Source organism: Diadema antillarum, unplaced genomic scaffold, assembly GCF_040938485.1.
Source record: "Diadema antillarum isolate AM-2024a unplaced genomic scaffold, OU_Dant_1.0 scf00000196, whole genome shotgun sequence".
In the NCBI taxonomy this organism is placed as follows: domain Eukaryota; kingdom Metazoa; phylum Echinodermata; class Echinoidea; order Diadematoida; family Diadematidae; genus Diadema; species Diadema antillarum.
In genome coordinates this window covers 1,507,292-1,532,974 of record NW_027271085.1, presented here as the reverse complement: position 1 = coordinate 1,532,974, position 25,683 = coordinate 1,507,292, and the positions used below count along the sequence as shown (strand labels likewise).

General features: G+C 37.2%; 1 protein-coding gene across 1 annotated transcript in view; it reads right to left on the bottom strand.

The window, feature by feature from the left end:
• The window catches only part of LOC139723613 (plastin-3-like), a 73,206-nt gene extending 48,001 nt beyond the window's left edge, over positions 1-25,205 (bottom strand). The window contains exons 1-2 of the mRNA XM_071634839.1: positions 24,979-25,205; positions 19,283-19,480 (exon numbers count right to left, since the gene is read on the bottom strand). Coding sequence (XP_071490940.1) covers positions 19,283-19,336 — 54 coding nt within the window. The 5' untranslated portion in view covers positions 19,337-19,480; positions 24,979-25,205. The remainder of the gene's footprint in view (positions 1-19,282; positions 19,481-24,978) is intronic.
• Between the last annotated feature and the right edge of the window lie 478 nt (positions 25,206-25,683).

The window sequence follows — 25,683 nt, the reverse complement described above, 5'->3', positions numbered from 1 at the left end:
GTGCATGACCTGATTTTATTGTATTGTAGGTCCATGCTCACACATTTATTAGGCCTATAATTCTGCAGATATCCAATGCACATTCTCTATGGCCCGAATTCACAAAGATGGTACAAATAAAACCATGGGTTAGACCATGGACAAAAAACATGGTGCATCAAGTGTCGCACGGAATCACCATTTCGTGGACGAAATATTCATTTACTTACAATATAATCATTACATCGACAAAATGACTGATTTCATAACGAAATATTCCAAGCGACACTTTGCGCACCATGGTTTTTGTCCATGGTTTAAACCATGGTTTCATTTGTACCACCTTCGTGAATTTGGGCCATTGTGTACCAGTACAAAGGCTACCTGTACAAGTGCTACTCATTGTGAACACTGTAATTTCTATGCTTTCAGAATGAACTGCATACATAGTTGTTGCTATGGCAGGCAATTCTTTCACAGGTTTTTTCTTTAATAGGAGAAATATACCAGAAAATTTAATAGTCTAGATGTAATAAGAGGGGGGAAAAGAAAGCAAATAACTTAAAAGTTTGTATATTGTAAAGTTATCAATTAGGATACTTTTCAGACACACTTTTAAACACAGCTTTGCTTTTCTGTCATGCACATGTAAACATCATTTGTAGCAAGTGATTTTAACAGATGGTTCAAGATACTTTTGTATCACAAAATGTATGTACATTTGTATGTCCATTGCCACTTCGACACCCAATGTATGTTTGTTTGTTTGTTTGTTTTTTAAAGAGGGGCAGCAGCATGCCATCAGACATTGCATGTTATCCCACTTTCACAGCTTTTTGGTAAAATACAGAACTCAAAGATAGCCTACTAACTGTATTACAATACACACTGTACATTGTTAAAACTCATAGTCTGGGATGAAAATTGGAGATCTACAGTACATGTACAGCTGCACATCATTTTATGGTCGTGCAAAATTGTGAAAGTGATGTTTCATAGATTCATATGATTGGTAAATTGTAAAATTGTGTGCGGTGTATGTGTTTTTTTTTAACTACCCTGTATATCAGCCTGAAGGAATCTGGCACTTTAAAGGACATTTAACCACCCTCCTCCCAACAACAACACGCACACACAGACACTGTACGGACCGATGTTTTCAATGAGAGGGGCTGTTGTCTGTGTGCATGGCAAATTACAGTACAGCGTGACTCATTTCGGGCTCTGCTGCTCCGTTGGACAAGGCCCGTGAGTAATGCCGTCTGTAACCTTTGCCAACTGTTTGGAAGAACACAAAGTGAGCACAGATGTACAGTATCTCTCAGCACATTACTCACATTATGTGAACATATTGCACAATAGTCCCATTCACAGCATAATGTGCGAAAGTAAAGATCTAAAACTTCAAAAAGCTTCGATATCGAATGCTTTAATACAGTGTACCAATACCATGAGTATTATGTTTGCTTTTTTGTAGACTTCAGACCTACATGTACCTGAGACATGCCCACTGCAAAGTATTCATGCTTTCTTTGTCACTCCGATTTTTTTATTTATTGGGATTATTACATTAATGTATCATGTATGTTTTAAAGAGTATAGTACAAACACAAAAATGATATGAAAGAAACTAGTCGGTCACCTGATTCTTTCAATCGAACAATGGTGCTATCGACATTTTTTTCCCAAATACTTAGTACATGATCTTGAACAATAATGACATGCAATGCGTGCGCGTGATCAGGTACTGAAGTACTGAACATTGTAAACGATCAACATGGAAATCTCGACATCATTCATAGAAAAAAAAAGGGACGCATATAGAGTTAGGGTGCGTTTATAAGATTTTGCGTGCCTAGAATCACTGTTTTGAAACACTGTTTTGAAACACTGTTTCAAATCACACTTTCTTCAGGAGAGCGTTTTATAAGATTTTTTCTCTGAGCGTGTTGGGGCTCTCGCTCAGACTGTGCCATTGCGCAACTCACTCTGCACAGTTTTTCCTCGGCAAAAGATCAAACAGGGTGCGCGCAAGGCATTGTGACGTCATTATAAACAGTGTTTGCGATCCCGGTTGCGTTTATAAGATTTTTGAAACACTGATTCTACAGAAACACTGTTTTGAAACGCACTATTTTGTGCGATTTGAATCAATGTTTCAAAACACTGTTTCAAATCACGGCGAGCGTTTATAAGAATTTTTCTTGAGCTAGAATCACTGTTTGGCCAGAAACAGTGTTTCAAAACACTGTTTCTAGCCAGAAGAAAAATCTTATAAGGGCAAGTCCAAGATAACGCGCACGTTACGTATGGGACATTCAGAGACTTTTATGACCTGAAAAATAATGTTAATGGCCTTTGATCATATTGAACTTCATCATGGTGATTGATATCTAGAAGAAGTATAATCATGTAAAGAATTGAGAAAAATGACCTTGACAATTATATTCTAGAAGAGAAAATATGTGCTGTTACGTATGGGACCAGAAAAATTTTGTTTTTTTGAACATTTTTTTCAACCTCAAAACTCTCTGAAAGTATATCATTCTACAACTTGTAACTCACTGTGATGAAAGTCACAACACTCAAGATTATCACAGGTAAGTTTCATGTCATTAGGCAAAAAGCTCTAATTACAGGTTCTAATTAAAGACAGACATGACGTGTTACGTATGGGACAGTTACGTATGGGACAGTTTGTCCCCCATTCATTTAGTGTGTGAAGAACCATGTTTATGGGTATTTTGCATAATTATTGAAGTAAAATCAGTTGAAACTACTCAAATACTGATCCAGATTGTCAAGGAAACAATATTTCCCAAATATTCACCATCATAATCATATTCAATCATATTTTTATATTTTTATGACCAACCTGGGTATGCATGCCCTTGGTCCCCCATTCGTTTAGTGTGTGGAGAACCATGTTTATAGGAATTTTCAAAATAATTTTGCAAAATACCCATTTAAGCAAATTTTTGCATAATTATTGAGGTGGAATCAGTTGAATTAATTACTCAAATACTGATCCAGATTGACAAGGGAACGATATTCCCCAGATATTTGCCATCATAATCACATTCAATCATATTCTATATTTTTTATGACCAACCTGAGTATTGTATGTATGCCCTATTTTTATCAGGATAGTTACTACTGAAAAATTGAATAGTTTAAAGTGTTTACTTGCATTGATGAAGGGCAGTTTGCCATTTAGTTTCAATTAAAAAACAACTTGACACAATAAATATTAAGTTTAATAAATAAGCAATACCTGCTGCGTGGAACCCCAGTGATCGAGTAGATATATGATGTCTGTCTAGCAGTCAGGTCATTGATTCGAGTCACAACTCAGTATGTATACCCATGAATTTTGTTGTGGCTACTACTGAAAACTGAATAAGGACAATTTGTGTATCACTTGCAATAAAAAAATCATTTTACTTTTTTTTTTCTTCTATATATATCACAACAATTTCAAATTGGATCTCCATCACATAAACTTTGAATTCCTCTAGTCTTAGGAGTTTATGCTCTTAAGTAATTCATATAATTGGTTTCCAATCATCTCTTTAAATGTTGAAAACTGAATCCCCATTTCTACAAAAAACTATACCATCCCTTTAATGCTGATTTTTCATTGTGTATTTTGCCATTTTCCCCTCCCCCTTTCTGAAAATTGTTCAGTCAAGTTCATGTATTGTTTCAAGTGTCTATAACTCAAAAAGTAGCTACAATGCTGGGATGATTTCTTCAGGATGATTGACCATTTGTGTACTGAGAGACCTTCCCAGCTAGCTACATGCATTCACATGCAATATGTATGAGGATGTCCCATACGTAACGCATTTGTCCCGTACGTAACATTATTTCAATGCCTAATAAAAAATATTTCTTTTACTTTTTTTTTCTTTTTTCTCTGGTATTTAATTTCTCTAAACAATAAATTAGAACTTTCCAAAAGGGCATTAAAATAACCTAGTTAGCAATTTCAGAAAAAACCTAAAAAAATGACCTCATTTTGTTACGTATGGGACATCTCATGATAGGACACGAGCTAATTTGCATAATCATTTGCATAATCCCTAAATTTTCATACCAAGTTAAACTATGTGATGAAGTTCTTATGTCCACATATGAATCAAATATTATTTGCTTTCCTTTGAATTAATATGAATTTTTATAAATGTCCCATACGTAACGCTGTGTTTCACATTTATGCAAATGAAGCCCTTGAAATTTGCATAAATTCACATAATATCATTTTTTCCTTCACGGAAATCAAAACTTCAACTCATAAGCTTCAAAATGATACCAAACATGTCAATATTGAGCGAAGATGAAATTTTGCCTTCTGAGGGGACCTTATCTTGGACTTGCCCATAAACGCACCCTTAGAAAGCACAGACATCTGGACCAGCGCATATGGAGCAGACCTTAATGTGTAAAGGAGCAGACCTTAATGTGTAAAGGAGCAGACCTTAATGTGTAAAGGAGCAGACCTTAATGTGTAAAGGAGCAGACCTTAAAGGACAAGTTCACCTTCATAAACATAAGGATTGAGAAAATGCAACAATATTAGTAGAACACATCAGTGAAAGTTTGAGGAAAATTGGACAATCGATGCAAAAGTTATGAATTTTTTAAATTTCTGCGTTGGAACCGCTGGATGAGGAGACTACTACAGCTTGTGAGTCATATGCGTACAACAGTATAAAGAAAATATAAAAGAAAATTCAACATATTTTCACTATTTTCGCATAATAAAAGAGCAATTGACTTGCCTCTTTCTAAAGGCAGGGGGAATAATATTACCAATAACATTCATCGGTAACGAGTCAGGGGAATGTGTACTTTTTTCAAAAGATGGAATTTTGTGAAATTCTCTTTATATTTTCCTTATATTGTTGTACGCATGTGACATCTAAGTTATTCATACACTGTAGTAGTCTTCTCATCCAGCGGGTACTGCACAAAAACTTCAAAAATTCATAACTTTTGAACGGATTGTCTGATTTTCCTCAAACTTTCAATGATGTGTTCTACTAATATTGCTACATTCTCTCAATCCTTATGTTTATGAAGGTGAACTTGTCCTTTAATGTGTTAAGGAGCAGACCTTAATGTGTAAAGGAGCAGACCTTAACGTGTAAAGGAGCAGACCTTAATGTGTAAAGGAGCAGACCTTAATGTGTAAAGGAGCAGACCTTAATGTGTAAAGGAGCAGACTTTAATGTGTAAAGGAGCAGACCTTAATGTGTTAAGGAGCAGACCTTAATGTGTAAAGGAGCAGACCTTAACGTGTAAAGGAGCAGACCTTAATGTGTAAAGGAGCAGACCTTAATGTGTAAAGGAGCAGACCTTAATGTGTAAAGGAGCAGACCTTAATGTGTAAAGGAGCAGACCTTGATGTGTATCCAGGAGCAGACCTTAATGTGTAAAGGAGCAGACCTTAATGTGTAAAGGAGCAGACCTTAATGTGTTAAGGAGCAGACCTTAATGTGTAAAGGAGCAGACCTTAACGTGTAAAGGAGCAGACCTTAATGTGTAAAGGAGCACACCTTAATGTGTAAAGGAGCAGACCTTTAATGTGTAAAGGAGCAGACCTTAATGAGTATTAGGAGCAGACCTTAATGTGTAAAGGAGCAGACCTTAATGTGTAAAGGAGCAGACCTTAATGTGTAAATGCACAGAACACAAGTGACATATTGTTTGTAATATGACATACATAGAAATGATCTGATTTAACAATACCGAAAAGATAGGAACTTTCAAGGGCTACCACCAGTGAATTAAACTGTGCATGGCCGGTTTTTGATGTTTGTATTCTAGCTGTACTCTAATTCCATTTACAGGGTATAGGAAAACTTTCATATCTTCACCCAGATAACATCCTCATAAAAACACAGATTGCATTTCTTGTTGTTGTTTTGTGTGTACAGTTTTTGTTTTGTTTTGAGTGTGTGTGTGTGTGTGTGTGTGAGTTTAACAAAAGTATGCCAACAGTTGTACCATCTGGAGGAAATTTGGCGGAAATGAAAAATTTTACACTTTTACCAAGTTTCCTCCATATACAGCACATGTTACAAGGCATACTTCCTACAGATGTGCTATTCACCATGAGTAAACATATTCAATGAGTACATACAGGGTACATGTACCCTTGCTGTACGAGTACGTGCGATCCAATCACTACAACACGTCACCATAGTAATGCTACAAAGAGAAGAAAACATTTTTTTTTTTCCCTACACCAAATGTCATCATTTTTCTCCATCATTCTTCTTTTTCTCATTTTATGGATGGTTTTCTTGATCATTCATCACTCGCCACCTTGAAACTTACTGTAAGTGATTGGGTTGCTGCTTTTTGCTTTTGTTGATTGACATTATTTTGTTTTGAATGGTTTTCTCTGGTTTTCCTGAAATACAAACACGTTGTCAAAAAGGGGTGTTGCCAGTAAAAGGAAACTGATAGCCTGAAAAAAATATATAAACATGTATTAATATCCTCCCTCTGAATTCTCTACATTGTATGTGGAGGTGTAAATTATATTTAACACATGTCTCTTCTTCTTTTCATACCAGATAGGGAACAACATGTTTGCTGGTTCAGTTGTTCATGTTGGTTTTTGTTGTATCCAAGCAGCTTCCTTTATCAGGTACTGCTAACTCCTTCATTTTTTTCCCTCAAAACTGACAGAGCTACATATTGTACTACATTCACTGTGAGTACTCTGTACACTCATTACATACTGTTCAAACAAATACCAATTTAATCCTTTAGCATGGCACTTCAAGGGTTGTTTGAAGAAGTAATCTTTATTGCTTGTTCAAATTTACACGGAAAATATTGTATACTTTGTATACATACTACTCACCTTGATATCTGTAAACTGTCATAAAATCTGGAATATCTTTTTTTATGAGGACATTAGGCAGGGATGCTATTAAACCTTGTGAATGCAATGAAACTCTATGACAGGGAAATAAGAAAGGTAAAAAAGGCATATTTGGTTTTATCAGGGGGTTTCCTGTGCTCTAAATCTGTAAATCTGACAAAATAAACATCACATTGAGAGAAAAAAAAAAACAACAACAGAAAAAAAAAAATATTCTTGAAAGAGTGCAAAAGTAGACAATTTGTCTCTCATGTTATGATCCAAAACTTAAATAGAATTGTTCTTTCATATTATCTGAAAGTGTGACTACAATGTACACAGTATGTTGATCCAGTTCACCTGTTTTGAGTCCTAATAAGAGTCAAGCAAATAATGTACATAAATGTACAATGTAGGTTGGATTTGTAATGCACAGTCATATCAAACTTAAAAGTGGTAAATTGTTTTTTGACAACCTCTTAATAAAGGTAAATGAAGACACACATCCCAATGTCATCAGATAGGACACCACTAGGTAAAAGTTTGCTTGCAGATTGTAGAATGCAATTATTTCTTTTCTTTCTTTTTTTTCTGCCGAGTACTGTATCTGGACTCTTGTGTGTGGACAGTGTTTGTTTGGAAATATGTTTGTTGATTTGTTAACATAGCTTTTTTGTTTTTCAGAATAAATCTTTCCAAATAGCATTAATATAGTACAGCCTCTGTACGTTAATCTTTAAGTCGCACATATACTTGGTGATTATGCAGAGTTAAGGCCATATCACCTGAAATCACCTCACAAAGATATACACACACACACACACACACACACACACACACACACACACACACTATCCCTGAGAACAATCACTGGCATTTTCATGAGCAGCTACACAAAGACAACAAACACCCCACTTATCTGTTTTTTCCACAGGCAACTATGTACAATTGTAGGTCTCCAAATGAATTTGTCAGGGGAATGTACCCTATTTTAATAGGAATCATTCTTTTTATAACAGAAGTTTTCCACAGATGGCTCCTACATAGGAGGAAGTACTGGAAGCATAAAATTCTATTCTACAAAACGCTTGTAAACAGCAAACCTATAGAATCTTTACCTCTTTTTTTCTCATTCTCCTCTTCATTCTTTTTTTTTTTTGATTGTCATTCCCTGTATAGATTAGAAATGTGTAGGAACTCAAGAGTGACTCCTCATATTTGTAGGGTGTCTTGCATGTTGCAGATGAATGAGTGTACAGCCACATACGGTAAAATATGCATGGTACACAAGATTCAAATTATACAATGCGAACATTTTATGATTCAAATTGAATGTGAAAATCTTAGATGAAGTTTTCATTCTAATTTTAATTATTGTCTCTTTTCGATAATTCATGGGAGGACCAGAAATTACTCATACAGTTTACAATGTATGAATGTCCTTTTATACACTGTAAGGCAGCATGAAGGAAGTATGCTCCATAATATGCAACCCAAAACACACTTAAAGTACAGTATACCAATGTGCCATATTTGAGATTTGATTCAAATGATCATTGTTCATTTTAAATACTGCTCACAGTTTATGAATTTTCCTACAGGGCACAATGACGGAAGTACATGTATGTGAAATATTTGCTTTGAGAAGTCTCATGGTCTAATGACACTATTCTTCTGTTTGTATTGGGATCTACATGTAATGTCTGCTTTAAATATTATTCTATTCTACAGGAAGTATACCAGTGCTCATAAAATGATGTGGTTGTAAAAGATCTGTAATATGGCAAAGTACATGCGGTATCTATCACTTTTAAAAGGGAAAGCAAAACCGATACGTTTTTGCCATATCATTTCCTTCTTCAATGAAATTAAATCGCGAAATTATTGACCTGAAGTTGGTATCGTCATGAGAGGCAACCAACTTTCAAATTGACCTCCAATATCATACCAACTTTCATTACAAGCTTAAAGGGGAAATCCAGTCCAAAAACAAGATAGTCTGATAAAAAAAAGTGAAATCTTACGAATTCAGTGGTAAAAATTTGACTGAAATTGGATGAAAAATGAGGAAGTTATGAAATTTTGAGGTTTTGCTTATTTCTGCAAAACAGTTCTTGTACAGTGGATATGAATATGCAAATGAGTGAGCTGTCATAACCATGACCATAACCATGATGATCATAACCATGTCATAACCTCACAATTTTCCATTGATCGTGTACAAAAAAATGACGAAAATTCAATATTTCTGTCATCGAAGTCTAAAACATAATGTTATTCCTGGCTGAATAACTTCAGAATAGTGATCACTTAGATATATCAGGATTTGAGCCTCGGGCATAATTGCGCTTGAATGAAAAACTGGAAATTTCACAATTTTATGTACAAACTATATGGCAAGTTGTGAGGGTATGACATGCTCACTTTGCCATCTGCACTGTTCAAAAACTGTTTCCTGAAAAATTTTTGAAACTTCAAATTGTCATAACTGTCTTATTTTTCACCAGATTTCAATCAAAATTTTACTATTGAACTCGTAATATTTTACTCTTTGTTATCAGACTAACTTATATTTGGACTGGATTTCCCCTTTAAGTGTAAGGCCTACATCCTTGAACAGAAACTGTTGAATTGAGATACATGTACAAAGTTTCTTTCTCATCTGGAAGTACACTTGTAGGAGAAATCGTAATGTGGATTTGGATTCTTAAAGGTACTGTTTACCATCGGGAGCAGTGATTAAGAAAAAGAATTGAGTTGTCACATGTGATGCATAAACCCAGTACATAAATCTGTAGGTCAGTTGTATCACAAAACATTTAACTAGTACTTATCAAATGAGAATTTTGCAATAAAGCCTAAAATACAAGAAGATATCACTATGTTATACATTGTAAACCATAACTGTAGACGGTTTATCCTAGAGACAATTTTATTGTATCATTGTTTACACTTTCTATATTCAACAAATAAAACATTGATTGAATACTGATCAAAATTTTTACTTTTTTATATAATATAATCATTTTGAAGCACTGAAGCTGTTTTGTTTTCATCTGCACATGGTATTATAACGATGTCCCTAAACTATTAAAATTAATAATGCATAAAAGACAGAGAAACTTGAAGGAAGCTCCTAAAAATCAAAAGGCTGCACCATTGCAAATACAGTGCAAGATGTACATGGTGTACAGCATTTACAGCAGTAGACGCTCTCTGATTTTCCCCTCTCTCTCTACCCCTCTCTAGCACACACTCACAAACACATCATGCTAGCCCTAATGAGTGATCCGAGGCTGGGTTTAAATGCCTGACACAACGCCCAACTGTCAATAAAACACGACAACAATAAAACACAATCCACACTGTACCCCACATTTTGGCTACTGCTTCCGCATTCAACCCAAAAAGAATAGAAGCAGGGAGGAATGCGAGTTCTTGATACTGAAACACTCCACGCTACAAGGATTAGACAAGTCCTATACTTTAGCACAAAAACTTGTTTTGACCTCCTCTTTTCTGTTTCTTTGGTGTTGTTGTTGCTTTTTACCAGACTAGAGGATTATCTCCTTTTAAAAAGTTGGGAGGGAACTACATGTACATGTACGCGTACTATACAGCTGTACACTGTCTGAGTGTAGTTTCCCGAGCAGTACAAAATTTTGGATTCTCATTCCTCCTTCCAGGGACACGGAAGTCTAATAAAGCAATAAAACAGCCTTGGTAGCCCTCTGGGAGGTATACATTGTGTTGTATTTTAATATATGTGACTCTGCACCTCAAAACAAACAAAAAGTCGCCAGACATGAATTCTCAGTTAAGACTATATTCTGAAAGAGCAGACTTTAAGCTTTAAAATGATGTATAACTCAAATCAAATGGACTCTCTTAACCTATCTAAATGTTGGAAAGAAAACACAAACTCAGGAAAAGTGTGAACTGAGAAAAGAGGCTCTGAAGTACAGTGTCTATTCAAGCGCTTAATCTTCACCAAACCATAATGGCTGTGCAATGAATGGGACAAAAAACAGGAAGTAAACCACCAGAGTAACAACAGTGAAGGGATTATCATAAGCTGAAACTAAGCATGCCTCATTAACACATTCTGTTCAAAATTAATGCCAACTTTCAAAGCAGTAGCACTATCCTTTCAAAAGTTATTAGAGTTGAAAGTGAAGAGTGTGGACACGGTTTTTGCAGAAATGAAAAAGGGATTCTAAAGACACACCTAATCACACTATTCTACCAAAAATGTTCGAGATAAACTGCTAAAAAACACACTTTCCTGCCCGTTTTATGATACCAAATTTTAGCATTTAAAGAAGACCCGCTCTTTCAGAAAATATGAAAAAGTCAAGTTCGGCTAGGTTGACCCATTTCACTTATTTTCAGTCCTCACGCAAAATCAGTGTGTGCGACTTTATGTTCGTTTTGAGGTGCACAGTCACATATTTTGTATTCTGGGTATGTAGAAACACAATTTCCCTTTCCTGATAATGAGACAAATAATATTACATGACACACATTTATGAATGTCAAATATTCAATTCTGTCTCACACAAATGTCCTTCAATATGGTTTATCAGGGCTGCATACTAAACCCAATTCTTCTACTTGTCAGACCTGTCTGTCAGACCCGCAGGTAATCAGTTTTTCCATATTTTACTCGTCAATTCCTGAAAAAGCTACTTGTCCGACAATGATTTTGACCGTCGGACCAGTGCCAGTGTGCAGCCTTGGTTTATAATATGAATGCAGATATCATAGATATTTGCAGTTGTGCTTAATTTTTTGTTTTCAAAATACCAACAAATTCATATTGAATTGTGATTATGAAGTCTTCAGAACAGTCAATTGGCAATGTCTTCTATCAAGGACTAAAAATTCTATACACTGTTACACATAGTGTTTTTTCTGTATTTCCATGTTATCTGCCAAGTAAGATTTCCAAATAAAATGCATTCTGAACAAGTATCAATTAGTGCCTGGTTTAAAAAAAGTCAAAACAAAACAGAACAAAGCAACGAAAACATACACATGAACATAACAAAAATCTGGAAGAGAGTTAGAACTCATACTTTAATATCAACCCTGTCAGATTTCCACAGATAATGTACAATGTAGTTGTTGTTTGTGATACAAACTTCTTTTAGATATTGCCCCCCCCCCCCTCCCCACAGAGTGAATTCTCTAGGAGAGTTACATCACCAAGGCAACAAGACTCTGTTTGGAGTGACTGGGTGACAGCACCCTTTCACCAAATTAGCACCTCTATATTTGGCTCCAAAACTGTACCTTCCTCCAGCTGCGACACTTGATGATGTCAACCCTTGAAAGAGAGCCATTCCCCAACAGCAAAAGGAAGAGAATGAATTCATGAATTTCCTACTTGGGACACATTTCGACTAAATCATGTACAGTGTATGCAGTGTACATCAATAAACAGGAATGTACACTCAAGTATGGAAAGAAAAATATTAGAGGGGATCCTTATTACAATCCCTCCCTATCATAGTACATCCTACAGACAAGTCTCCATTCTTGCCAGAAACAATTTCCTTTTCATATCAAAGAATGTCTTCTTCTTCTTCTTCTTCTTCTTCTTCTTCTTCTTCTTCTTCTTCTTCTTCATCATCTTTCTTCTGTCTCTTTTCATTTTTTTAAAATCTAACTAGAGCATGAATAATGGGGCAATAACAAGAAACTACTTGTTTTATAGCTCCAGGCAATGATTATAATTGTACTTCTAGCTCCATTATTTTCTGCAATGACCAAAAACAAGTTTTGATATTTGATTAAACATCACTCTGAACTAGAGTTACAGCAGGCAACCTACTCCATTCATGAGGCATGCAATCACAACTTTTCATGCAAACTGCTTCCATTTTACATAAAGGAGGATGTACAAGTATGCAGTTCAAGGGCTGCACAGCACTTGAACAAGATTCCCTGTAGACATATTATCCCCAGGTAAAAGTGCAAAATTAACAAAGCACTGGGTATTTGAATTTCAGTGGTTTCATTAGATTTATCCTTAACTATTTTCACAAACTACTGTATTTCTGGGCGCAAAGTGACAAAATGCACCCCAATGATCATGAGTAGAAAATAAAAAAAATAAAAAAATAAATATTGAATAAAAAGTATTTGAATAAAGTAAAAATGAATGAATATAAAAAAGAAAAAAGAAAAATGCTTGTACGATATCAGAAAGGTTTTCAATCATGCAATCTCACGCTCCATACAGTAACTTTTAGGACATACATGTATGCAAATTTTTAGACAAATAAAAACAATATCAAACCACGCAGGGCATTGAAAAAAGACACACCTCTGGCTTGGCCAATGCCCAATTAGGCATGTCTCTCTTTACACTTTAAACAAACACGTGCCAATTCAACTTTACTCATCTGATATCATATGAAAGTTCTGACCTGGATACAAGAGTGGGCCAGTGAGTTTTATACCGTACAGGATCCTGCTACAAACTGTTGTCCCCCTTGACCTCAAGGTATACATGTACCTCTACTCTCCCAGGGAGGTACCTGGGATGGTGAGGTACCTGGAGCACCGATACCAACATACATGTACAGTACCAACTATGGAGAGCTTCTCTCAAGCCTAGATTCAATACTGAAGCATTTCACCGAAAATTGAGTCATATCATTACCTAGCTGCCAAGGGAGGAGGCAATACTGTAAAACATGATATATTCGCGGCATGAAATTTTCGCGAATTGGAGCCGACAGCCTTTTTCATGGCATGAAATTTTCGCGAATTGCTACTGGCATTCAATGCATGTAGTGTAGACAAAAGCTTTCGCGTGCATTATAATTTCGCGAATTTTGGCGCTCGCGAAATTCGCGAAATTAAAGTGCACGCGAAAATTCCTCGTTTTACAGTATGTTTTCATCCATGCTGGGTTGTTTGTTTGTTTGTTTGTTTGTCTGTCTGTCTGCAAAATAACTCAATAAAAGTTGTGCACGGATTTAAATGAAACTTGCATGAAAAGTTGATAATGACACAACAGATGATTAAATTTGGCAGTGATCTGAGAATTTTTACAGATTTTGAAGGATTTTTTAATCTTTTGGCAAATACAGTCTGTAGGGTCAATGAAGGTGGGAGGTCAAGCTGCACATATTTGAGGTTTGCATGGACATGCTCGAATGTGCCAAAATTTTTTCTCCAATACAAAATGCAATATCACAGCTTGACCAACAGAGCAGCATGTAAAGTCAGAATATTGCTTTGTGATGTCAAGAACTACATTTGTACTTTCTTTAATAGAAATTGTTTCTGATAGTGATACATTTCACAGAGTGACATCCGAAGCAAAGTGCCATGTGAGGGACTGCTAATGTCGAAATAATACTTTGAATTTTTGATACAAAATGTATATGAAACACTTCTGTATCTGTAAAATGTTGTCATTTGCAGTGATATCATTTTCCAAATCATAATGGCATGTCAGACAGGCCATCACTACAATTGTAACTCTGAACTGTAGTTGAATAATTATGTAATTTTAATAACACGAAGCACTTTCAACCAATCTCTAAAGCATTATTTTTTTTTTTATCCCAAAGAAAATTTGTTTATAAGCCATTCAAGACTCTTCAATATTGGTTCATTTTGGGCATTAGATAAAAAGTTGTGATCATCTTTAAAAGATCATCTTTCCCTTTGAAGGACGTATAAAGCCCTTCTTGTTTTGAGCGAGTCAATTTCCAGAATATCTTTTATACATACAAGCGCGTATGTTATTCTTTACTGTATAAATTGACAAGCCTGCAGGACAGAGGTCTCTTTGAAACGGAGGAGTGTGATCCCAACCAAACCAAAATAGTGTCTGGATCTGACTCATTGCCACCTGGTGATGGGAAAGGTCACAGCAAGCCTGCCAGAAGCCCTAGTCTACTGCTGCAGACCTTTTCCATGCTTTTTGGCAATTCAAACACATTGTGCTTCTGAAAAAAAAAAACGTACAATATACAGCTACAGTGTAGTACCATCTGTGCACTTATACTGCTGTATTCTAGTATTTCTACCACAGCCCTGTCATTGCAAGGTGGTTTAAAAGAAAAGAAAAAGAAAATGAATGTCATATTAAAAGTAGTATGTACTGTAACAGTGCCTCTTTTCATTTCAGTGTGTTACTATACAACTGTAGCTCTTCATTTCTTTTACAAAGAAAATCTCTGCATTGTAATGTATGTCCCCCTCCTTCTCCAGCCCCCCCCCCCCCCAACACAAGCACAGGTGTACACAAACAAACTTAGCCCCTTTAAACACATGAAAGTATACCAGAAGCATGTCATGTTTATGTTTAAAATCTGAATATTTCTGGGTTCCATATTCATACTACAAGTATGTTTAGTCCATGATTCTATGATTCATGAGCATTAAAAAAAAAAAAAAAAAAAAGGTCCTCAGCTCATATCTCCCCTTCCATTTCCAGGTTTTAGCTGACAGGCAAAAAAAAAAGGAAATAAAAAAGAAAGGTCCATGAAAATTGTATATTCCCATCAGCAGGGAATCAAATCCAACTCATATTCGATGTTTAATATTATAGTACGGTACCAATTTCACCTCATGAACAATTTCTCATCATGTACATGTACACTTCTGCTATGGAAGAACACTGCTGACATAAAAGATCGTTTGTGTAGCAATGGTGTATGAAGATAGCAAATTGTGATGCGATACCAGGAAAATTATTCCCTGGCTAGTTTACAGATTATAAACATACACACTGCGTATCACAAACCGGTCTCTTTGTATTCTGTTGTACAATGTGCACCTACAGTACAAAGGCATCCGGTGGCACTGCATTTCCAATCAAATTTAAGATGAAAGGGTCTGTATTTAGCAAGACTAACTGACAGAGAAGCGTTGGTTTGTCCACTAACAAGCTTTCATTTTCTTCTGAGACACAAACCATCGCCTGTCTCCTGCCTCCCGGGGACAAATCTGACCTCGATTATCCATACATGTACAGTTTGTAGTATCAGATTCGAACACCCCCCTCTGGGATGGAAGAGCTCAATTTCATACAATTTTACCACCGCATTGTTACGATGGGCAATTAATATCTCGCCAGCAAGTGTGAAAATGAAAGCAAAAGTTTTTAACGGCAAAAGATGTTGTTTTTAATCCTTTGTGTGCTTTATAGAGGGATGATTGGCACAAAAAAAAACCTTTTAGTGTATGCTGTTCAAAGTCCCTGGCACAAAAAGGATTAAGGTAAATGGTTTACCGATACCTTTTTTCCAAATTCCTTTTTCCTTCTCCTTAAATTGTATTTTCTCCTCTTTTTTTTATTTATTTTCTTTATTTTTTATTTTATTTTATTTTATTTTATTTTTTATCTTTTTATCTTTTTTTATCTTTTTTTATTATTATTATTATTATCATTTTTTTTTTTTTTTTTTTTGAGGGGGGGGGGGGGGAAATAGGACAAGGTCCGGTATCAAGGAATATTCAATGTTGCCTTAAATTTCTTTCTTTCTTTCTTTCCTTTACTGTTGCTATGTACAGCGGTTTCACTATCTCAAGTTTCTTCGCAAGCTTTTTGTGCGACCCACTGAAAGCACATGAGATTGATAAAGTTGGACACATTTTGATAAAAAGCTGTGAAAACTGGAAAATGAGATGGTTTGTGTGGAAAATGTGAAGTATTTGACATTCGGCCACAAGATTGGGAGATTGATACTGCTCGGCTCCCTCTGGACAGTATCAAAATTACAGGCCAAGGTTGTTTTGAAAAGTAGGAATATTTAGTAACATCATAGAAGCAAACAACCTTGGTAGTTTTAATCTACAATTTTCTTTGTGCTTGTAATTGCAGGTTAACATCAAATCTGATTTTCGGAAAACTCTGTCCACCTGATCTGGAAATAAACTGTCTCGTGCTATCAAAAATGGTTTTCTTTCTTGGCATTTTTGAAAGTCACATCCACGATGCTAACACCCAAATTGTACCACTGAAAATCTAATAGTCTGATATACATATGTATACTTGTTGGAAACGATAATAAGAAAATGGACACTAAAGTGATGCTATCATGCTGTAATGGAGATCTATGGGTTGGGTCTACAATTTGTATTTGACGGCAATATCATGAAAATAAGGTACTAGTGATGGCATCAGGTGTAGGACAAAGGGCATTAACTGTTTTTTTAGAGGAAAATGCTATTATCTGCAGCATCTTCCCCTTAAATTTGCTCTCGATGCAAACAGGGTAAAAAGGGTTGGCAATTCAATGCATCACCATTAGGCGATACAAAAAGTCAATCACAGCAAAAGACCAATTGCACACTTGAAATGTGCACAATGTGTAGGTAAGCATTTTAGCATTCCTCCCCATTTCCAACATTTTCGTATACTTACAATTTTTCTGTAAACTTATCCTTTATTTTGTATTATGATGAAATCTATGTACTTGTATTCAATTTCTGTAATATATGTTTCTGTTGGAAATGAAAAATAAACGAATGAATGAATGAATGAAAAAAATGAAATCAATTGTGTTCCCCTCCAAAACACAATTTCCGTTCTCCCCTCAACAGAGGTGGGCAAATATTCCCCGTGCATCTGCATGCCTTCCCTTGTTTGCGTACATCTACTATTATCCAGGCCCAATTGCAAATCAAACTCTTTCCATTACCGCACAAGCCATAGTCCAGTTTAACCTGGATGTCCTAGAACTCACCCCTGTTGCAGAGTACCGGTACTGTGTCATTGTAATCAATCACAATTGGTTTTTAACCTTGCTGACAGACTATATTTGATGACAAGACCCAAATGAAGTTTGATTGATCTAAAGCTGACTTTAGACTCTTTCTGCCAATATCTCTTCCCTTGAATATTAAAAATGCCACACGCCTCTCACATTTCGCAAAGGTACACATACACATACAATGTACTATGTATGTAGTCGTACTGAATTGTAATGTTTACCTATATTTGACAAACAGACAGTAGCGTGTATACTGTACCATCCTTGTATGACATTCATTGAAAACATTCAAGTTCTGATTCTGGTGCTGGTGCGTTACTGCACATCGTTGATGCCCTAGTGGATGTCGATTGTAGGTCTACCTCATAAGTGCAGTGGTCGGGGATATAAAATTTTGACCTGGTAAACTGGCATACATGTACATGTAGTATCAGAGAATGGGAAGGCAGGCCTAGCTCATCCTACAATGTATAATAAATGGAGCCTCAATTACAGTGTGTTTGCAAGAATCCCAATAACGAATGGTATTGTTGATGTACAGCTTTTTCACTGATCTCTACAAAAGGACACACACACAGCCAAGAATTTCACCTGGAGTCAACCGTTTAGGATGAGCATTAATAATAGCGATATACGTATGATGCATTGTTCGTTGTTTTTAAATGTATTCTGTTGGGTGGCAAGTAAAGAAGGAGTACATGTATATTGGACAAGGCATGTCTACCGTGTCTTTTATAGGTAGAAGCAAAAGTTATTTTGGGGAAATTGTTTCAACTAGCCTTTTTGTCTTTCTTTTGTTTTTTTCACTACAGTACGTATATTGATGTTGTACATTTTGACGAGCGGATGATAATAGTAGCTAGCTTTTATACAGCTTATTTCAGACTTGCTATAGAGTTTCAATGCGCTTTACAGACCATTATTAATACCCCGGTCACTGGATACATTATTCCTAACCAGCACTGACAGTGCTCCCTCTCCACTCCCTTGGGAGCATTCCAGCCAGTCGTTATTTTACAGGCGTGCACATGCTGATCAACCAACATCCTCACATACCGTGTACCCATGATACTCCTGGGTTAAAAGCAGCAATGTGGGTATATGAAAGGTGCCCTGCTGAACGATAAACGCGTCTGGCTTCATTGGGCCTGTGAACCCACACCCTTGTGATTCAGACCGAAGGGCTCTGATATCCACTTTGCCATGACATCTTCACAATGGCTGCGGTCACACGGGCAAAAGATCGAGAAGTTTATTAAAGATCGCAAAGTCTTTGCAATCTTTGGTCTGCTGTTCACACCAGCAGAGAAACTTCTCGATCTTGACTAGAAGAGTTACTCCGTCTCATGGCTAGTGATTGTGATGTAACAATACACACCTGTACACTGTCATGGCCCCGAGCTTCGCAGGTGGACTGGTCACGTGACAAACTTAACGAAGTTTCAGTACCCAACGATCACACTGGCAAAAGATCGAGAAGTTTGGCGGGGGTGCGGATCGTTCTATCCCTACTTTGAGTGAAAGTTTCGCAGAAAATTTGCAGTCACACTGGCAAAACTTTGAGATCTTTAAAGATGGCAGTCTTAATCTTCCCAGTCTTTTGCCAGTGCGACCGCAGCTACTGAATGCAAGCACGATTTGTGGATGGTGCCAGTATTTCATTCAGTACAATAATACATACCCCTGCAAAGATCTCCCGAATCTCAGCCTCAGTTTTCCCTTCTGGTTCGGCCATGGTGATGTAATAGATGTATGATGTTAACACTCTTTCTCTCCAACTGTGGTTGCTACGGCGTCAGGATGGAAGTCCGCCCACCAGTGTGTAAAACGTACTTTACTTGTACAGTTCCGCAGCAGTGTCAGTCTCAGAAGAGAATACCTATATTGGAGGGGTGTGGGAAAAAACAAACTAACAGATTAAAGACAAAACAATGAGTGTAGAAAATACATCATATAAATATTTGATCTTGAGGAGATGCTTGCATTGCATACATTGTACATCAAAGAAGCTTAAATGGTACAGTAGAATGATAATACAGTTACTGTAATCTGTTTGTCACTATAAAACAGTAAAAGCTAGTGAAGTTCTAATGTTGTACACTTACTGGATACGTACACTAATACATCGTGAGTTGTACAACTCATGCCGTCACCGTACATGTATCCGTACTGCAAGAGCTCCTAACTTGAAAACAATGGTGAACATTAAATGAAAAAAATGTTTTCTGAAAAACATTTCAAATCATGATTTTTAGATGCTACAGTACAACAGTGTAGGTGATTTCTTGATTTATAAAGTTATTCCAGGGTTTGGGAGCTGTCATGAAAGTATGAAAATTGGTACTTGAATGTAATCTGCCTGTCTTTGGACAGTAGACAACCTTTATGGAAATAACTACTGAATGAAGTGGGGTGAAAAGCATCCAACTACATGTACCTCCTTCCTTTTTATCGGTGAAATGTTTGCTTTTACAGTATGAAGTACGTACATTGTAACTTCCATTCATCAAGTATTTGCTCGTACGTGGTATGAAGTGCAGAGCAACTTTATAATACAATGTACATTGTCGCCTCAGATATCTACGAAAACATTCTTCGATGTTCTCGCTCTCTGCGAGGAGAAGCGAAAGTTCGATCTGAAGTGGGCAGACCTGGGATTTGAGACGCTTCGTTGGGAAAGCCGGAAAGAAAACTTTTCCCACCTAAGTGGATTCTCATATAGACCAGACAGCCAGTAGAAAGGTGGGGGGGGGGGGGGGGGGGGGGGTGATAATGACGATGTAAGTATAGTTTGCACTATATTCATCACAGCTTGCAAATCACTGATATCCTGGCATTGCAACAAAGATGCAACAGCCCAGGTTCCTGTGCATGCTTGCAAGCCAACACCCACAAGTATACATAGTTTTTAGGTTGTGTCCTGGATTTTCTAAGGTTTATAGACCAACAAGTATTCAAATGAATGCATACATTTCACTTGATAGATTCAGTTGGGTAGTCCTCGATGGCTATTCAAATGTGGACTTTGGACTTTGCATTTGAATTTCTTTTCTCTCTCATTCTCAAATGAGTACTCGGTGAATTTGCAGACTTTCTCTTTGGGTCGGGGAAATAATAAAGCCTTTTACAGCGTGCCAAGCAGGACACACATTATGACCCAAGTGCATCTGTGTTAATGGCCGTTTCTCCTCAGACGGCACATGATAGCATAATATCCATTTCTGCAAAGGAGCTTGAAAACTAATAATCACCGTCAATTTGCCACAAACAAACAACATTCCAGAGGAGGAGTTCACTCGAAAGTTTACTGTCACACAGGGAAATGTGTGTGCTGTATTAGCCTCATACAGTATTTTCTTTCCTTTCATTCTAGATAATATGATGCATTCCAAAGATTTGAATTTGAACTGATATACATGTAGTATGAGTCATAGGAAGTATTATGCAAAATTATAATGGAAGATTCTATTCTCTGACACACTGTATTCCAAACTTTCCTGGCAAACTGTTCAACAACACAAAAATGCTCGTGAATCAATATCCATTGAAAAGTGAAACAATTGAAAAGTGATTCAATCCATTGAAATGTGAAACAATATCCATTTTTAGAAAACCTCAAAAATGTGCAGCTTGAACTCCCAAGTTCAGGGACCCTACCTTTCAAAATATCAAAAATCCTTAACATAAATTCAAAAAAAAAATTCTGGGATCACTACCAAAATCTAATTATTTGTCAAGTGTCATTCTCAACCTTTCCTGTAAGTTTCATCCAAATCCGTTACAGGTAACTACTTTTTGAGTTATTTTGCACAAAGACAAACAAACAAACCAACAAACCAACAGTAATGAAAACATAACGTCCTCCTTTGGCGGAGGTAAAAAAACAGACAGTACATGTTATAATTGTAGACTAACTACAGTTTCAAGGCAAATCTATTCAATATATACATGCAATGGGACTTTACAGAATGAAGTCAGCGTACAGTAGAGCACAGAACTCTGATTGGCCATTTTTTTTTCATACAACAGAACACTGCACTATTGCACAGAAAAAGAAAAAAAAATGGCCCTACATTTCAGACGGATAACAGGCAATGTTGCTGGCAGGGAGTGTGCTGTGTAATGACACTTGAGCTGTTGCTATAGTATCATTAGTGATTCAGAACTGTGCAAATATATTAAAGTACATGGCATGCCACTGTTCATAATCTGGCAGGGTTGTAAATCTGTTCCTATTTCAGTAGCTACAAATGTATCAAGAGTTCATAATAAACACACATATTAACATACCACTGGTATTGTAAATTACACTTCGCATTATGATCCAATTCATCACGAAATCAAATTCCTGGTCTTTCATTGTGATTCTTGTTTCATTTAAGTTCAGTCTCCCATCCCATCCCCTCCATGAAATATCAACATTAATAAACAAAACAGTAAGAATAAAAGGTAAAAATGAAAAGCATACACTTCCTGCACAAAGAGGGTTATTGGTCTGTGCAGATCTGAACCAAAGCTGGAGAAGAATGCGCTCAATATCAATCGAACTGTGTCGTTTTGAATCTTGATAACTCCCTTTGACCATTCCCTTTACCACTGTGGCAGCCAACCCCAGAGTGTGGAGTGTGTTCTGACAGGGTTGATTTACATCATCTGGGCTCAAGAGTGCTTGGAAAAACTGTTGCAGAGCACGTATCCAACTACAGTAGATTCAAAACCAAATGATTAGGACGAAAGTTGGCTACTCTAAATACCACTTTGGCTACCACACCCACAGTGGTTTCCATTCCAAGAGCCAGCTCTCCCCAACAGTGAACACCCTCCCCCACCCCCCCCCCCCCCCCCACCCTTTATCCTGGGTACCATCTGTATGAATTGCTGTATGGAGAGAAGGTTCATGTATCACATTTGTGCAAGCTTCTTCTTCTTCTTGGCTACTGCCCAACATCCCAATGTAGTGGCCAACCAGACAGACGGTGCACTGGCCAATGTCAATCACGCAGAGAGAGATGTTCGAAAATTCAATCACTTTGCTCTTGAATGCTTTATGGGACCAGTCTTTACAGCATAATGCATTGTTGTAAAGTTTGGTTCAAAAGTCAACTCACACAACTTGATAGTAATGCATTTAACAACTCACAAATCCAAAACCCTGAACTTTAAAGGGATCGTATAGTTTTGGTTGAGACCTTACGTAATTTCAGGTTTCTAACATTTTTTGGTGAGATAATGAGAAACTTCTTATGAAATATGAAAGAGCATGCAATTCTAAGAGGTATCAAAAGTTTATTTGATGAAAATCGGTTTTGAAATGGCTGAGATTTCTAAAAACAAGGTGAAACAAAGAGATCCTAATAAAAGGCGTGGCCTGCCGCCTTTTATTATCATCACTTTTTTTTTTATATCTCAGCCATTTGAAAACCAATTTTCATCAAATAAATGTTGAATCCTTCTTAGAATTGCATGCTCTTTCATATTTCATAAGAGGTTTCTCATTACACTTGTATCTCACTTAGGAATGTTATAAACCTGAATCCCCACCTAAGCCATTCCTGTACAGTCCCTTTAAACATTTTATATTTTCCCATGATAAATTTTTCATGCTGAGCAGCTCACAGGTTCTTGATTTTGTGTTGGCGCAATTGTCGACACGTTCAAAATGTGCAGAGAAAACTACTGTATATTTTAGTGGTTTTAGAATTTGAGCGAGCCAAAAGTACAAGTACTTGTAGGCCCCAGTATACAATGTATGTACAATGTACCAGGTACATGGACAATTAATGCACCTCAAAAATTTCCACATTTACAGTAGGCCTACCTAGATAATGCCATAAGCTGTTGGTTTCATTTTTTTTTCAAATGAAAATTTCCATTTTAGATACAAATCTTTCATGAACTGTACAGCTCAAAATGCCTGTTCAGTAGGCATAATGATGGTGCCTGCACTATGCAGTTCTCAAGAGATTCAGGAATGTGTAACATTATTAAATTAGACTTTTTAAGAGGTTCATGTCAACACTTTTAAACCACTTTCTCTATCTGTCCCTCTAACAATATCTTTCCCAGCACACCAAAGTCCAGAGTGTGTTGTAAACTTGTATTTCTGGACTCAAACCAATGAATTTGATACATAAAATGTATTCAGGAAGTAGTACAAGCTAATCCCATGCTCCACAGCTCTTTTCAGTAGGATATGCTTGAGTGCACAGGCCACAGTAGGCCCCTACTCACTCTCTAACATGTTTAATAGAGGAAGTCGCTTTTCCTTTTAAAACCTGAAAAAATCTAAAGCCCCATATGAATAGGATTTAAATAGGAAAGCAATGCGTGGCTAGACAGTGGCAGAAGTTCTTGCAAGACTTCCTTGTGACCTTGGTTTATACAGCAGGTCTACCAATGACGTGGATGTATAAATCTATGATCTTGGGTTGAACATTTAACTGTTAACCCGTTGAGGATGAGTACCGAGTATAGATCTACTCAGGCAAGTGTCTATGGGAAAGGCGTATTGCAAAACCAGCCCGTCCTCAACGGGTAAAGGTCTGTTTAGACCAGGGTCCAGGGATTTATGATACTTGGCCTAGGCCCAGGTAGTCTAGGGAGGTGGAGAAGAAATTCTAAGATAAGGTTACTCTTCCACAGGAACTGTCCATGGCAAAGTGCATAATTGCAACACGCACATGACACAGGCTACCCCTCACAATCACTTTTTTAGTCCAAATTATGGATGCTTTTTATTTCAAGTAGTCTATCGAAAGTACATTTTTTTTTTTGGGGGGGGGGGGGGGGCTCAGGGGGGCTGAATATCTACGTTACAATACTAATACAATGCGATGTCAATGAATAAGTGGTTCCCTGATGATTGAAGAATCACACGTACACGTGCGTGAGGTGTCTATTAACTCACACTGTTACAATTCTAACTCTAATTTTAAATAAATGTTCATCAACAAAGACACTGATCTGATTGTAGAATTATCATACACAATGATAAAGAGAAAGTACAGGCCGCAGGCGATGGTACAGTTCCTGGTCTGGTCTGTCTCATGGTCTTTACCATGACTACACGAGCGAGATTGTTCCAGCTCTCTGTGATGAAACAAACAAAGAACACTGCAAATATCGGCCTGGATAAAGCTCCACAATAACAACAATGTGAAGAGGAAGTCTACGATTTATTCAAATGTTGCCGTCATCATTAAATTAGTGAACCGTGCCGTGAAGCTCACGGTGCAGCAGTGGGCGTCGGCTACAGTATCTGCTTGCTGGCTATCTTCCATATGATTACGTTATCTAAAAAGTACAGCCAAGTTCCGGGAGAACACTGAAGGAAAAAAAAATAAATGTATCGACTCAAAAGACGTTAATTTCCCTTACCTCTTCGGTACCTTCAAGTCAACAAAGCTATACTCAGTAGGCACACTCAGTTTATGATTCCAAGGTAAATGCGGGGATGAGCGGGTAGTTTACGGCCTTACTTCGTGGTATTTTAGCACCGAAATGGATGCCGTATTGATGAAACCCAGTCAGTCCAGTCGTCCGGCCGCACTTTCCTCGTGCAGCAATAGCAGTCCGCGTACGTAGCTAGTGTGTACTGTGTACGTCCGTGCATCAGTGCCCCCGCCCGGTTTGTGGGTACGCTGTCCGACACCGCTTTATCGAACACGTCGCTCTCGCCACAATACCATAAAAACTACATCAGCTACCACGGTCGCGCGTGCCGCGCTACTCTCGCACGCAAAACAGGTGGTGGTAGATCATAGATCCTGGGCCACGTCCGCCGCCCAGCTCTGCCGCGGTACTATCACAGAACAAGCTCTATCCGTGGTAACAACCTGTGGATCCGCTGCAGCTTCCGCTGGCTGCAACAGTAGTCCGTTAGAAATTGTGATGCGCCATCTACGTTTGCCTTTGGTTAATGCCTCCACTATTTTGTGAAACCTCCGGAGTCTGTAAAGTTACCTGTCCTAATCATACTATGGTAAATGACTCTGAGTAATATTATGTTGATGCTATGATGGTGATTATTCTACATACCAATGTTTCCTTTACACATTCGTACTATCTTCGCAGTGGATTCGT